The following is a 13,985-nucleotide window of genomic DNA, read 5'->3' as shown; positions in this document are numbered from 1 at the left end:
ATATAGTTGAAAAATAAGTCTATATACAATGTGAGCAAATGAGGTGAGATAAGGGAGGTAAAGGCAAAAAAGGCCACGGTGGCAAAGTAAATACAATATATCAAGTAAAACACTGGAATGGTAGATTTGTAGTGGAAGAAAGTGCAAAGTAGAAATAGAAATAATGTGGTGCAAAGGAGCAAAATAAATACAGTAGGGGAAGAGGTAGTTGTTTGGGCTAAATTATAGATGGGCTATGTACAGGTGCAGTGATCTGTGAGCTGCTCTGACAGCTGGTGCTTAAAGCTAGTGAGGGAGATAAGTGTTTCCAGTTTCAGAGATTTCTGTAGTTTGTTCCAGTCATTGGCAGCAGAGAACTGGAAGGAGAAACGGCCAAAGGAGGAATTGGCTTTGGGGGTGACCAGAGAGACATACCTGCTGGAGCGCGTGCTACAGGTGGGTGCTACTATGGTGACCAGTGAGCTGAGATAAGGGGGGACTTTACCTAGCAGGGTCTTGTAGATGACCTGGAGCCAGTGGGTTTGGCGACGAGTATGAAGCGAGGGCCAGCCAACGAGAGCGTACAGGTCGCAGTGGTGGGTAGTATATGGGGCTTTGGTGACAAAACGGATGGCACTGTGATGGACTGCATACAGTTTATTGAGTAGGGTATTGGAGGCAATTTTGTAAATGACATCGCCGAAGTCGAGGATCGGTAGGATGGTCTGTTTTACGAGGGTATGTTTGGCAGCATGAGTGAAGGATGCTTTGTTGCAAAATAGGAAGCCAATTCTAGATTTAACTTTGGATTGGAGATGTTTGATGTGAGTCTGGAAGGAGAGTTTACAGTCTAACCAGACACCTAGGTATTTGTAGTTGTCCACATATTCTAAGTCAGAACAGTCCAGAGTAGTGATGCTGGACGGGCGGGCAGGTGCAGGCAGCGATCGGTTGAAGAGCATGCATTTAGTTTTACTTGTATTTAAGAGCAGTTGGAGGCCACGGAAGGAGAGTTGTATGGCATTGAAGCTCGTCTGGAGGGTTGTTAACACAGTGTCCAATGAAGGGCCAGAAGTATACAGAATGGTGTCGTCTGCGTAGAGGTGGATCAGAGACTCACCAGCAGCAAGAGCGACATCATTGATGTATACAGAGAAAAGAGTTGGCCCAAGAATTGAACCCTGTGGCACCCCCATAGAGACTGCCAGAGGCCCGGACAACAGGCCATCCGATTTGATACGTTGAACTCTATCAGAGAAGTAGTTGGTGAACCAGGCGAGGCAATCATTTGAGAAACCAAGGCTGTTGAGTCTGCCGATGAGGATGTGGTGATTGACAGAGTCGAAAGCCTTGGCCAGGTCAATGAATACGGCAGCACAGTATTGTTTCTTATCGATGGCGGTTACGATAATGTTTAGGACCTTGAGCGTGGCTGAGGTGCACCCATGACCAGCTCTGAAACCAGATTGCATAGCGGAGAAGGTGCGGTGGGATTCGAAATGGTCGGTAATCTGTTTGTTGACTTGGCTTTCGAAGACCTTAGAAAAGCAGGGTAGGATAGATATAGGTCTGTAGCAGTTTGGGTCAAGAGTGTCCCCCCTTTGAAGAGGGGGATGACCGCAGCTGCTTTCCAATCTTTGGGAATCTCAGACGACACAAAAGAGAGGTTGAACAGGCTAGTAATAGGGGTTGCAACAATTTTGACAGATCATTTTAAAAAGAAAGGGTCCAGATTGTCTAGCCCGGCTGATTTGTAGGGGTCCAGATTTTGCAGCACTTTCAGAACATCAGCTGACTGGATTTGGAAGAAGGATAAACGGGGAAGGCTTGGGCGAGTAGCTGTGGGGGGTGCAGTGCTGTTGACCGCGGTAGGGGTAGCCAAGTGGAAAGCATGGCCAGCCGTAGAAAAATGCTTATTGAAATTCTCAATTATAGTGGATTTATCGGTGGTGACAGAGTTTCCTATCCTCAGTGCAGTGGGCAGCTGGGAGGAGGTGTTCTTATTCTCCATGGACTTTACAGTGTCCCAGAACTTTTTTGAGTTTGTGTTGCAGGAAGCAAATTTCTGCTTGAAAAAGCTAGCCTTGGCTTTTCTAACTGCCTGTGTATATTGGTTTCTAACTTCCCTGAAAAGCTGCATATCATATCTATCTAATCACATATGGATCTGTGCTTACCTCAAGGAAATAAGGAAGGAAGGATGCATTTCTGAAGTATTTAAACAGGGTCACAGATTACATAACAGGTCGTGTAACCATATAGACACACGACAAGTTGAAGGATGAGGAAATAGAAAAAAGAAGGGTGATTCAAAGATGATTACAGATTAGTTGGCATCCCATAATGTATTCAGCTTCTGGTTGGCCTAGCAACAGAGTGAGGCCACACCCTGCATTAGCTGAGTGAGTGTGCACTTCTTCTGACCTGTTCTTGAGGTGCTGGATGCTGCCCAGGCATTTGAACCTGCCGTTGACCATGATGCCCAGTCTGGTGCACAGAGCCTCACATTCCTCCATACTGCAGAGACAGAGACATTCACCGTTGACATTTTAGTCATTTAGCAGACACACTGACAGTCACTGCTATCAGCAGAATCAGTGCCAGGAGGAAAAAACAAGCGTGGGTGTGAATGCAAGGCAGGGGATAACAAGACGTCTTACCCACACACTTCAATAATACAGATAATAGTAAATACATTAGCAGCACACAGTACGCAGTACATGTCTGATGAGAATGAGTGTCTCACCTGTGTGATGTCAGCACCACAGAGCGTCCCGTCTTGATGATATCAAGGATGAGGTTCCAGAGGAATCTGCGGGCCTTAGGGTCCATCCCTGTAGTAGGTTCATCCTGGACAAACCCACAGAACAGGACACAATCAGAACTGAGGGTCTCCTATCTTATCCAGAGGAGAATATGTATTTTTGTGAGTCTTTTAGAATTTTTCAAACAAAAGACAATATAAATATTTTTTTTTAAATGAAGAGAAACAAAAAATATAGTAAAATAAAAATTAGCCAGAGCCCTATGGCACCCTACTACCTATATAGTGCATTACTTTTAACCAGAGTCCTATGGTCCCTGGTCAAAAGTAGTGCACTATATAGAGAATAGGGTGCCATTTGGGTCACACGCATGGTGATGGGGTTGAGTGAGTCTAACCAGGAAGATGAGAGAGGGGTATCCGATGAGGGCGATGGCAGTAGACAGCTTGCGCTTGTTTCCACCACTGTAGGTGCCAGCGGGCTTGTCTGCATACTTGGAAAGCTCCAGTTTCTCTAGGGCCCATGAGACCACCTGAGAGGGGAAGATGAAAGTAAACGAGGATCTTTTCAACAACATCGATTCAGAAAAATCACACAGTAATAAAATATTTTGAATGCGAAATGTGGAGTGTGTGTGTGTGCGTGCATGCATATGTGCATGTGTGTGTGCCTGCTTGAGAGTTTGTGTGTGTTGTAGCCGTACCCTCTGCTCGTCCTTCCAGGGGATGCCTCGGAGGCGTGTGTACAGCTCCAGGTGCTCTCTGGCTGTCAGGTCTTCAAACAAGGCATCAAACTGAGGGCAGTAACCAATGCTCTGCTGCACTCTCAACAGCTCCCTCAGGATACTGTCAACACAACACAGATCCAGCTCAACAACAGTACATGGGCCCGTATTCATTAAGCGTCTAAGAGTAGGAGCACTGATCGAGGCTCAAATCCTCCATGTCCATATAGTCTTACTGATGATTATCTAAAAGGCTAAACTGATTATAGATCAGCACTCCTTAGACAATTTATGAATACGGGCCATGATGTACAGATTTATTACTAAAACTAGCATAACACATTGAGACGTGTATTGGAATTAGCAATAACCACTTCTGTATCAATCTCAGGTAGGCTACAGTACCAGTATCTGATATAAACTTTTACTAAGACTAGCATAGAGCATTGAGATTTGTGTTAGCATTGTGATTAAAGACCCATATGGGGTTTGTCCCGAATGGCACCCTGTTACCCATATAGTGCACTACCTTTGACCAGGGCCCATCAAAAGTAGTACACTATAAAGGGAATCTGGTGCAATTTGGTACGCGAGACCTGGTGTATATGTAAAATACCTGTTTCCCCCTATGAAGGCCTCTCCTCCCGTGGTGCTCTCGTCACCAGTCAGCATCTTAAAGGTGGTGGTCTTCCCTGCTCCGTTCACCCCCAGGAGGCCAAAACACTCCCCAGGACGCACGCCCAAACACAACCGGTCAACAGCCAAGATACGACCCATCTTCCTCGACTTGTACACCTAGTGACACAGAGCATGGTATAAGGAGGTGACTATTTATGCATTGCGCGTTTTACATAACTCTAAAGTTTAAATAGCCACCTTGTAATGCACATTGTTGAAGAAAAATGTCTAATTAAATCATGCTGCCAAATTATAATGAGGTGCATAGTATTTCTTGCACAGATCAGTTCTGTTTTACACCATGAAAATGTTGCCTCTAGTTAATTAAAATCAAATATCTCTACCTGAATATACATTATCTACGTCAGGGATGGGCAACTTTGATCATGAAGGGCCGCAGTTGCCCACGGGCCTGCCTACCCACATCCATACATTTTATAGTTAATTTCGTGCAATTCTACATATTTTTGCCATTGAGCGAAGAGGATTCTACACAATTTATCATCGAGTGGAGAGAAATGTTTGCAGTTTTTAATATGATATCTGAGTGAGACTGACTAACAAAATCAATGGTGGCCCCCCGACCGGTAATTCGACCATGATTACTAAGTTTAGATAGCTGGCCATTAGATGAACTTACATCTATAAAATGTTAGCTGTCATGGGCTAATTGAGTGACTGTCAATGACTGACATAACACGAGAGAAACTGCTGATGCATAACCAAATTTCGAAATTGCATCTTGTGTATTTTACTATTCTAACTCGCAACAAACAGTAAGTTGAGACCCCGGCTGAGTTCCAAAAAAAAGGATAGATATATAATATATATATATATATATATATATATATATATATATATATATATATATATATATATATATATATATATATATATATGGATATATATATGTTTCTTTGGGGGGGGGGCTCCGAGGAATTGATCCAAGGGCCTTCAAAAGAGAGGCATGCCACCAGTTGCCCATCCCTGATCTAAGTGATTGATAGGTCAGCAGGCATTAAAGTATGCCTTATTTACATTGAATAACTTCTAAAATAGAGATTTTGTCAGACAGCAGCTTTATAGAGAGAGATAAGATGACTTGGAATGAAATAATAAAGTCATCAAATAAAAACATTTACTATACACAACAACTGAAATATTTTATTAAAGTGAAGTAGTGTGAATAAATTATGGTAGTAAGCAGTAATGGGCAGTCACTATCATCATGGGACTTTTATCCATTGTTTTATTCTGTGTTGTTATAGCATTCAACCCACATAATGCATTTCATGTTTAAAAAAAATATTGAAACCGAAAACCGTGATTATTTTTTAAATAACTGAAGCGAAACGACCTCAAAAGCACAAATCGCTCAGCATTACCACTAGTGTCTAGTGATACTCAATTGACCTTAATGCTATTAAACCTACTACACACTTATCTATTCTGGTCCTGTTGCTAAATAAAGCACATTGGGATCTCTGTGTCTGTCTGACCTTGGTGAGGTTGTCAATCTTCAGCATGTCGTTGTCAGCATCTCCTCTCAGTACTCTCCGTCTCTCACAGGCCACATCCACATCATCATCCTCTATGAGCTGGCTGCTCACTGGTACTCTCCTGTTACAGTACACACACACACACACACACACACACACACACACACACACACACACACACAGTCTTGTACAGCTAACCTTTATACAGCTAACACAATTCAGTCCCATTCAAAATCCTATTTTCCTTAACCCCTAACCCTAAATGTAACCCTAACCCGTACTCTTACCCTAACCTTAACCCAAAAATCGAACTGTAACCCTAACCCTAAAACTAACCCTAGCTCCTAACCCTTAACGTAATTCTAACCCTAATACTAACTATAACCTTAACCCTAAACCCCCTAGAAATAGCATTTGACTCTGTGGGGATTAACAAAATGTCCCCAGTTGGTCAAATGTTTGTTCGTTTACTATGCTTGTGGGGACCAGAAGTCTACACACACACACACACACACACCCTCAGAGTCTGCACAAAACTAGAACACTGCAGTGGATCTTATTGGTGTAACACAAAAACACACACACACACACACACACATTGCATGCACCTACACACACGAGCAGACACACATGCACACACACACACTCACAAGGGTTTCCTGAGGAAGTTGTACTGACACAGGATGGTGATGAAGAATCCTACAAAGCCCTCGATTGTCATGGCTACCAGCCCTCGAGTCACAATGTCCCACTCAAATGGAGACTTGATCTTGTCAAACTGACCTGAGAGTTAAATATTTAAGAGAGATTGAATAGATTGATTAAATTCAACAGGAGGAGGGCAAGATTCAAATGTACAGAACTTGAAATATAATTGAACTGTAACAATACCTATTTTAGCATAGTACTCATTGATGTATTCGTTGTAGGCCATTTCCATCAGGCCGTGACCCAGGTTGTAGTTTGGGAAGATAAGGAAACAGGACTTTAGGTAGCTGTTCACCAGTTTCAGATCCTGCAGGGAGAGACCAAAACACAGTGGTGTGAGGAAATGTTCAATATAGGGTTTCTAAATTCTGGTAATTTTCCCAAAATTCTTCAGTTTTTCAGAAATCCTGTTTGGAAGTGTCGGGATTTCCTGCTTCTTCCCTCCTGATTTCGGGCAACATCCAACAGGAATTTCAGAAAAACCTTGGGGAAAGTTATAGGAATTCTGTAATCTGTCAGTACACCAATACTGTCAGCAGAGTAAAACACACACCTTGTCATGCTCAAAGAGCTGCAGCAGGAAGGTGGCCACTGTGGCAGTGATGCCTATGAAAAGGTTGATGACGATGAGGAACACATAGGCTGTGCTGGGCACCTCGAAACAGAAGGAGGCCGGGTACATGATAGGAGTGATAGACCACCTGAAGGGAGAGAGAGAGAGAGAGAGAAAGAATGTATGATAATAGGCTATATTCAATAAACATTCATTACAGTTTCTTGATATCGTCAAAGACAGTTACGAATAATGCTTTGCTGTTCTTAAATGATGTCATCAAAGGAACAATGTCTATGCTTTTGTTCCAGGTTACCTGAATCCAAAAGCAATTTTTCGGTGTATCCCTCATAATGTGTCTTAGATAAGAGAAGTGCTGATGTGTCTTCAGTGAAGTGCACTCACCCGTAGAGGAGGAAGAGAGACAGGACCGCAGGGAAGTTGGTTGGGGATGTGTACGCAGGAAGGTCAAAGACAAACAGGATAAGGACACAGCACGTGGCAGGCACCAGGTAGTTCAACTAAGAGACAGCGAGACAGGAGACTTTCAGTTAGATAGGCTGGCAGAAATAGACAATATCGCTCAAATATTCATAGTACCCTCTGTGAATGAACAGTACAAACAGACAGAAGACAGACTGCCCTGGTAGGACTTGTTTCAGAGAGTACGACTATAGGGAGCACTTCCATGCACGACGCACACAATAACAAACTTCACCCCCCCCTCACCATGTCCCATATATAGTTAGCCAGCCAGTAGATGACAGGGTCACATCCAGACACAAACTGCAGGTGCTTGGCCTTGGTCGACTTCTCTGCCACCAGAAAGACCACAAAGCTGGCTGGTACGAAGGACATGGCCACGATGATGAAGATAGCTATCACCACATCAGTGCCCTGGAGCCTGGAGGGACCAGAAGAAACTTATTAAGACAGTGTCTGCATCCCAAATGGCACCCTATCCCCTATATAGGGCCCAATAGGGAGTAGCGGGCCATTTGAGACACTGTCAGGTACTTTCAGAAATGTTGTACCATATATAGTATAATATACAGTAACTCAATGCATAAATTCTTACAAGTAGTCCAGAGAGAGGCTTGCACTGGTGCGGTTCATGGGGTGGTTGGTCAGTGTGATTCCTGCAGAACCAAGCACACATCAACAACATGGTTTAGATGGGAACAGATACTGATCCCCTGAAACTATACAAGGAACTCTGAAAATACATTTTCACATTAACAACTACCCAATTCAAATAATCCCAGCCAGAGTGCCAGCCTGTTTGTGCTATAATGCTAACTCCTTGTCGCTCTGAGAAGAAAAGGGAGAAATAAGAGTCTTGACTCCGCCCTAAATCTGTCCGTGTGAAAATACAGCGTGAAGCAGACTAAGTGGGAATTTGGTCAACATAAAATATAATTGCTCATTTGCTTCGTGAGGCTTATTTGATCTAATAGAAGTTGGATATGTTTAGGTTTTTACAAATGTATTGATATAAAGTGTACGCCAGTGGCATTCCACCAACTTTGAGAAAAACAATTTTATATCGGATCTGTGCCTGTTGTTCACACACGTATCGGCCCTCTCATTGGCTCGAATTTTCCCGCCTCCTCTCGTCTGCCTTCATTTATTTCCATTGTTAGAGTGGTCAGTCCAGTATCTTGTCAGTACATAGATAATCTTTGTTGTCACTCATCGTCATTGCCTTGACAGCAATGGAGTTGGCAAGATAAAAAACTGATCTGGAACCAGGCTTCTGAGTAGGTACAGGTAACACCGATATAAAGTGTCTTAATAGGTCGTTGGGCCACAACTAGCCAGAACAGATTCTACAAGTGTCTGGAACTCTATTGGCGGGATGCAACACCATTCTTCCATGAGACATTCTATAATTTGGTGTTTTGTTGATGGTGGTGGAAAATGCTCCAGAAGCTTCCATAAGTGTTCAACTAGGTTGAGATCAGGTGACACACCGACACACAGACCCTTTAAAAACCTCTATGCTCCTTTGAGAGCCCTCTTTAACAGTCAGTGAGGTCTCTTCTAATCATCGTAGCCAAAATAATGGGCAACTGGGCATTTCCATACATTATCCTAAGCATGATGAGATATTCATTGCTTAATTACCTCAGGAACCACACCTGTGTGGAAGCACCTGCTTTCAATATACTTTGTATCCCTCAATTACTCAGGTGTCTCCTTTATTTTGGCAGAATCTCTTACCGTATGCAGCAGGGTTGCCCTTGCCTGGAGGCAGGTTGGCACGCAGGATGGCATTGTTGAGGACGTTGAGATAGGTTGGCATGCTGTGGTACCCTTTATTATTGAACAGCACCTATTGGGAGGGGACGATTCTGTCACTGGCAATGACACAGCAGCGCAAATAGCTAAGTGTAACAATAAACCTGTCCATCAAACTGACACTAGAGTTGCATCTCAAATGGCACCCTTTTCCCTATATAGTGCACTACACCCTCCCCCTTTCAAGAAAATGCCCTTCTGCTGACCTGAGCTGATCTGCGGACTGCTATTTTGCGAACCATGGGCGGAGTCTTTTTCCCAAAGGATGCTGGGACTGATTTCTGTATGTTGCCTACTGTGAGTCCTCCATATCTAGGAGAGAGGGAGGGAGAGAGAAAAGACATTTAAAGTGTGTGTGCATGCGTCTGTGCCCGAGCCCGGTGAGTCCGTTACCTGTGCCCGAGCCCGGTGAGTCCGTTACCTGTGCCCGACCCCGGCGAGTCCGTTACCTGTGCCCGACCCCGGGGAGTCCGTTACCTGTGCCCGACCCCGGCGAGTCCGTTACCTGTGCCCGACCCCGGGGAGTCCGTTACCTGTGCAGGCGCAGTCTGTCAGAGGTGTAGAGGAGATACTCTGACACGTTGCGCCCGGTGATGTCCACCAGAATGTCCCCGGTGACCACCTTCATAAGGGGCGGCCGCCCCCCCACCCCGCTGGGGCAGGAGAAGCCCGTCCCCTGCATGGAGCAGATACAACGAACCGGCTCCCGGATGAACAGGGGCAGGGTGGGAGGAGACGTCACCGTTTCTGAAGACAGACACATAGACAGGCAGGAGTTTTTGGGAGGCTAATGTAGAGGACTCTAGTAAGTAAGTAGAGTAAGTAAGCCTTGTCTGAGCCAGAATGGCCGACACAGGACTCCACTGTAGCTATCAAATACAATTATATAATGTTGATATAATGCAATTATATGACACAGGGTACAAGTACTATAATACAGTATGATATGACAAAACATTAGCCTACATACGAAGTATAGCATATCCTTTTAGACAGTTGTTACCACCTGAGCATTGAGCAAGGTGGTGGTGGGAGGGGCGCAAAGACATACCCCTGGCAGTGGTAGGAGTGGTGGCAGTGAAGTTCCACAGCCCATCCTCAAAGCGAGTGTCGGGGTCATCGGAGGGGGCTGGCGAGGGGGGAGGGGGTACAAAGTTGGACAGCGGCACTCCCTGGGTGAAGGAGTCCAGACACATGGAGTCAAAGTAGCGGGCGGCCAGGGTCTTGCTGTTGTTGGCGCTGGGGTTGAGCGTCTGCGCCAGCTGGTCCAGGGTGCTGTTGAAGGGCGTTTTGAGGACGCAGGTGGCGCCCACGCCCGATGGCAGACGCAGCGTGTTGGCGATCTTCTGAGGGCTGGCGTCTGGGGACAGCTGACTCCTGAGGAGAGGAAGAACAGGAGGCTGTTATAAAGCTACAGACGGAAGCTTTACAACATCCATGGCCTGTAGATTAGACTAATGACGTCGTGTATGATGGGTGATAACTGAGACTCAGATGCACAAATGAACGAATAATGTTACCTGCCAGATAGGATTATGGATGTGTAAAACAACGCATTTACACTGCGTATATACTAGCATGAGTGACCTACAGTCCCCTCCTCCCAATGTCTGTCTGACCTGTACTGTGGGCGGTCTTCGTTTGCGTAGGGGATGAAGTTGCCACGGGGCTGGGTGTAGTTGTGGTACTGGGATGGGGACAGGATCAGTGGTGGCAGATCTCCTGAAGAACAGAAGACAGACGTCACACCGCGATGACCTAAAAACACTGACAAACAGCCAAGTCAGGTTCAAGACCATCCGTAGTTGAACTTGAGGGGAAACAAACGGTACTTGTCTGTCGTGCACTCACACTCACACCTGCACGTTTCTTCTTCTTCCTGCCACTGATTCTGCTCACAGCGGGTATTTCGAAGAAGAGTCCACATGCAATAGCTGTGATATGTGGTTGTTTTCTCCTACTAAACTTAGTTGACTACACTCCAGGATAAGAGTGCCTGCTGAATGACTAAAATGCTCAAATGTAATGTCACTTGTAGTTGTCCTCACCGATGGAAGGCACAGACAGAGCGACAGTCATGGCCACGCAGACGAAGAATGCGGGCAGCAGGATCTGTGAGAAGAGGCCCTTGGTGTTCCTCTTGGCGCAGTGGAACCTCTTGACGATGAGGCCATGGAACTGGCGTAGCTTCAGCCACCAGCCCTCCAGCTTGAAGCTGCCCTGCCCCTCCAGGACCACAGGCTCAGGGGAGGCCTCCTCCACATCCGCTGGAGGTACAGAGAGACGGAGCGAGACCAAGAGAGACATGAGCAAAGCCTAAAAACACCTCACATAGAGCAAAATAACTCTCATAAGCTCATCCAACCATACTATATATATCTCATTGCCCCCAGTTGGCCAGGTACGTGTTGTAAAAGAGAATGTGTTCTTAATAACATACCTGGTTAAATATAATGAAGATAAAAAAGGTATTCACTAAGTAACACCCTCTCGATGTCCTTCAGTCTCCTCATCCAACAGTGGGACTCTTACCCCTCAGGCTGGTAGAGTGAAGGTCCCGTCCACTGTCGAAGAGGCGGCAGTAGTCTCCGTAGAAGTCTGCGTAGAGCCCTTCCTCGTCCCCCAGTACGGAACCCAGGGAGGAGGAGGAGCGCAGGGAGGATTGGCTCTGGCTGAGCCTGGAGCACATCACCAGGTTAGAGAGCTCTACCTCTGGCCTCTCCACACTGCTGCTGCTCCCCGCCGGAGCCCCCGGCTCCTGTGGATAGGCAGAAAGCAAGTAAAATAAGTAAGCCTTGTCTGAGCCAGAACCGCCTAGCAGTAGCCCATCTAATGTTAGCGTGAGGCAGCTCGATGTCTAAGTACACTCCCTGGACAGGACTCAATTCTATCGCAGGGATGAGAGATGGGTAAGTTAGATTCATCGATTCATTAATTAGTCAACCAAGGGTGTCTTTATCGATTAGAAAATAAGGGAAGCTAAAATAAAATAAACACCTTTGTGAAATTACTAGAATGTTTCATTTGTTTAAATAAATGAACATTACTCTGTTTTGCAATCAACTAATGATCAATTCTGAAAAGCATTTATTGAACTAATCCCTACCTGTGGCTTTACAGAGCCCCCCAGACCCACTGCAGCAGCAGGTTTTCCCACTGAGATACCGCCTAGGGAATCCTTCATGTCTGGGAGGAGAGAGAATTTAATAGATCATGATTAACATTTAAAGAGATTTGCAACACCACCACTAAATAGATAACTTGTGAAAAGTCTATATCAGCATTTAGCTATTTGGCAACGCAAACACTGTTTGCAAACTCAGCAGAAATGAAATTCATGATGTGTATCATAAATTATGAATGCAATGGAGCCCTCCCAAAATAACTTTATTGATCCGTGTAGCCGCAGACAGACACACAAAGCTTTGGTTCCACACACAGAAATATAATCACTAGAATGGACATCCGTATTCAGGTCAATGACGCCATAATTGGTGGACTGGCAGCCATTTTGAGTGTACCCATAGAAATAAAGGCATATTTCTTTGGTCTCACCGGCATCACTGTTCTCCAGGGACTGGTCCTCCTCGGACACCTTGAGGAAGACCTCCTCCAGAGTGGTGTCCATCACTCCGAAGCTGGTCAGTGCCAAGATGGCCAGATTCTGCTCCAATGCCTGGGAATAGGAAATACGGGCTCTGGTCAAAAGTAGTGCACTATAAAGGGAATAGGGTACCATTTGAGACACAGTCTGAGTCTGTCTGTCTAAGTGAGTACCTGAAAGAGTCTCTAGGTCTTTGTCTGTCTGTCTGAGTGTGTGGGTCAAGTCCCTCTAGGTCATGTGTCTCTCTGAGTGTGTGGGTCTTTGTCTGTATGTCTGTCTGAGTGGGTGTGTACCTTCATGTCTAGGTCTGTGTCTGAGTGGGTGTACCTTCATGTCTAGGTCTGTGTCTATGTCTGAGTGGGTGTAACTTCCTCTCTAGGCCTGTGTCTGTGTCTGAGTGGGTGTAACTTCCTCTCTAGGCCTGTGTCTGTGTCTGAGTGGGTGTACCTTCACCTCTAGGTTTGTGTCTGTCTGAGTATGTACCTGAAATAGCCTCTCGAAGCAGCCCTTCTTGACAGCCTCAGAAGGCAACACATAGGACAGCTCAGTGTTGGAGTCAGACAGCAGCAGACAGGACCCCACAAACTGACGAATGAACTGGGTGACCCGGGCCTCCGAGCAGGGAGACAGGGAGGAGGAGGAGGGGGACAGGGAGGAGGAGGGGGAGGGGGACAGGGAGGAGGAGGAAGGGGACAGGGTTGAGGGAGGCTGGGGCTGGGTGACCTGGTCTGGAGGCACAAACACACAGCATGATGGATGGAGGGAGGGAAAGGAGGATAAGGTGTAAGCAGAGAGTGGGACAGCGTAGAGGACAAAGAGACTTTTCAGAGGCAAAATACAAGCTGTACATGTTCAAAGACTTTTAAAAGAGAAAGTGAAGGATATTATAGAGAACACAGGAGGTTGGTGGCACCTTAATTGGGGAGGACGGGCTCGTGGTAATGGCTGGAGTGGAATAAGTTGAATGGTATCAAACACATCAAACACATGCTTTCCATGTGTTGATGCCGTTCGCTCCATTCCGGCCATTATTATGAGCCGTCCTCCCCTCAACAACCTCCGCTGAAAGAGAACAAATTCATCATATTCTAAAAGTGAGGGACAGAGGAAGGCTGTCATTGATAATAGAATGAGACAGCTTGTGACAAAATGAAAAAGAGAAACACACATATTC

General features: G+C 45.6%; 1 protein-coding gene across 6 annotated transcripts in view; it reads right to left on the bottom strand.

Moving 5' to 3' along the window:
* abca2 (ATP-binding cassette, sub-family A (ABC1), member 2) overlaps window positions 1-13,985 on the bottom strand; it is an 80,810-nt gene that overhangs the window by 5,242 nt on the left and 61,583 nt on the right. For 5 of the 6 annotated variants that reach the window (XM_029716400.1, XM_029716402.1, XM_029716403.1 and 2 more), the window contains 22 exons: window positions 13,295-13,539; window positions 12,763-12,883; window positions 12,314-12,393; window positions 11,740-11,965; window positions 11,256-11,474; window positions 10,827-10,929; window positions 10,259-10,584; window positions 9,741-9,954; window positions 9,414-9,519; window positions 9,130-9,241; window positions 7,985-8,045; window positions 7,636-7,810; window positions 7,312-7,427; window positions 6,907-7,054; window positions 6,537-6,660; window positions 6,296-6,428; window positions 5,646-5,766; window positions 4,085-4,263; window positions 3,448-3,589; window positions 3,142-3,276; window positions 2,726-2,829; window positions 2,404-2,496 (listed from right to left, as the gene is read on the bottom strand). In XM_029716400.1, coding sequence (XP_029572260.1) covers window positions 2,404-2,496; window positions 2,726-2,829; window positions 3,142-3,276; window positions 3,448-3,589; window positions 4,085-4,263; window positions 5,646-5,766; window positions 6,296-6,428; window positions 6,537-6,660; window positions 6,907-7,054; window positions 7,312-7,427; window positions 7,636-7,810; window positions 7,985-8,045; window positions 9,130-9,241; window positions 9,414-9,519; window positions 9,741-9,954; window positions 10,259-10,584; window positions 10,827-10,929; window positions 11,256-11,474; window positions 11,740-11,965; window positions 12,314-12,393; window positions 12,763-12,883; window positions 13,295-13,539 — 3,283 coding nt within the window. Of the gene's footprint in view, window positions 1-2,403; window positions 2,497-2,725; window positions 2,830-3,141; window positions 3,277-3,447; window positions 3,590-4,084; window positions 4,264-5,645; window positions 5,767-6,295; window positions 6,429-6,536; window positions 6,661-6,906; window positions 7,055-7,311; window positions 7,428-7,635; window positions 7,811-7,984; window positions 8,046-9,129; window positions 9,242-9,413; window positions 9,520-9,740; window positions 9,955-10,258; window positions 10,585-10,826; window positions 10,930-11,255; window positions 11,475-11,739; window positions 11,966-12,313; window positions 12,394-12,762; window positions 12,884-13,294; window positions 13,540-13,985 lie in introns of those variants that run through there. The other variant, XM_029716405.1, reaches the window with a different exon arrangement.

The sequence above is a fragment of the Salmo trutta genome, chromosome 27, assembly GCF_901001165.1.
Source record: "Salmo trutta chromosome 27, fSalTru1.1, whole genome shotgun sequence".
Classification (NCBI taxonomy): domain Eukaryota; kingdom Metazoa; phylum Chordata; class Actinopteri; order Salmoniformes; family Salmonidae; genus Salmo; species Salmo trutta.
Note: the sequence above shows the minus strand (reverse complement) of the source record. Positions and strands in the feature narration are given on the sequence as shown.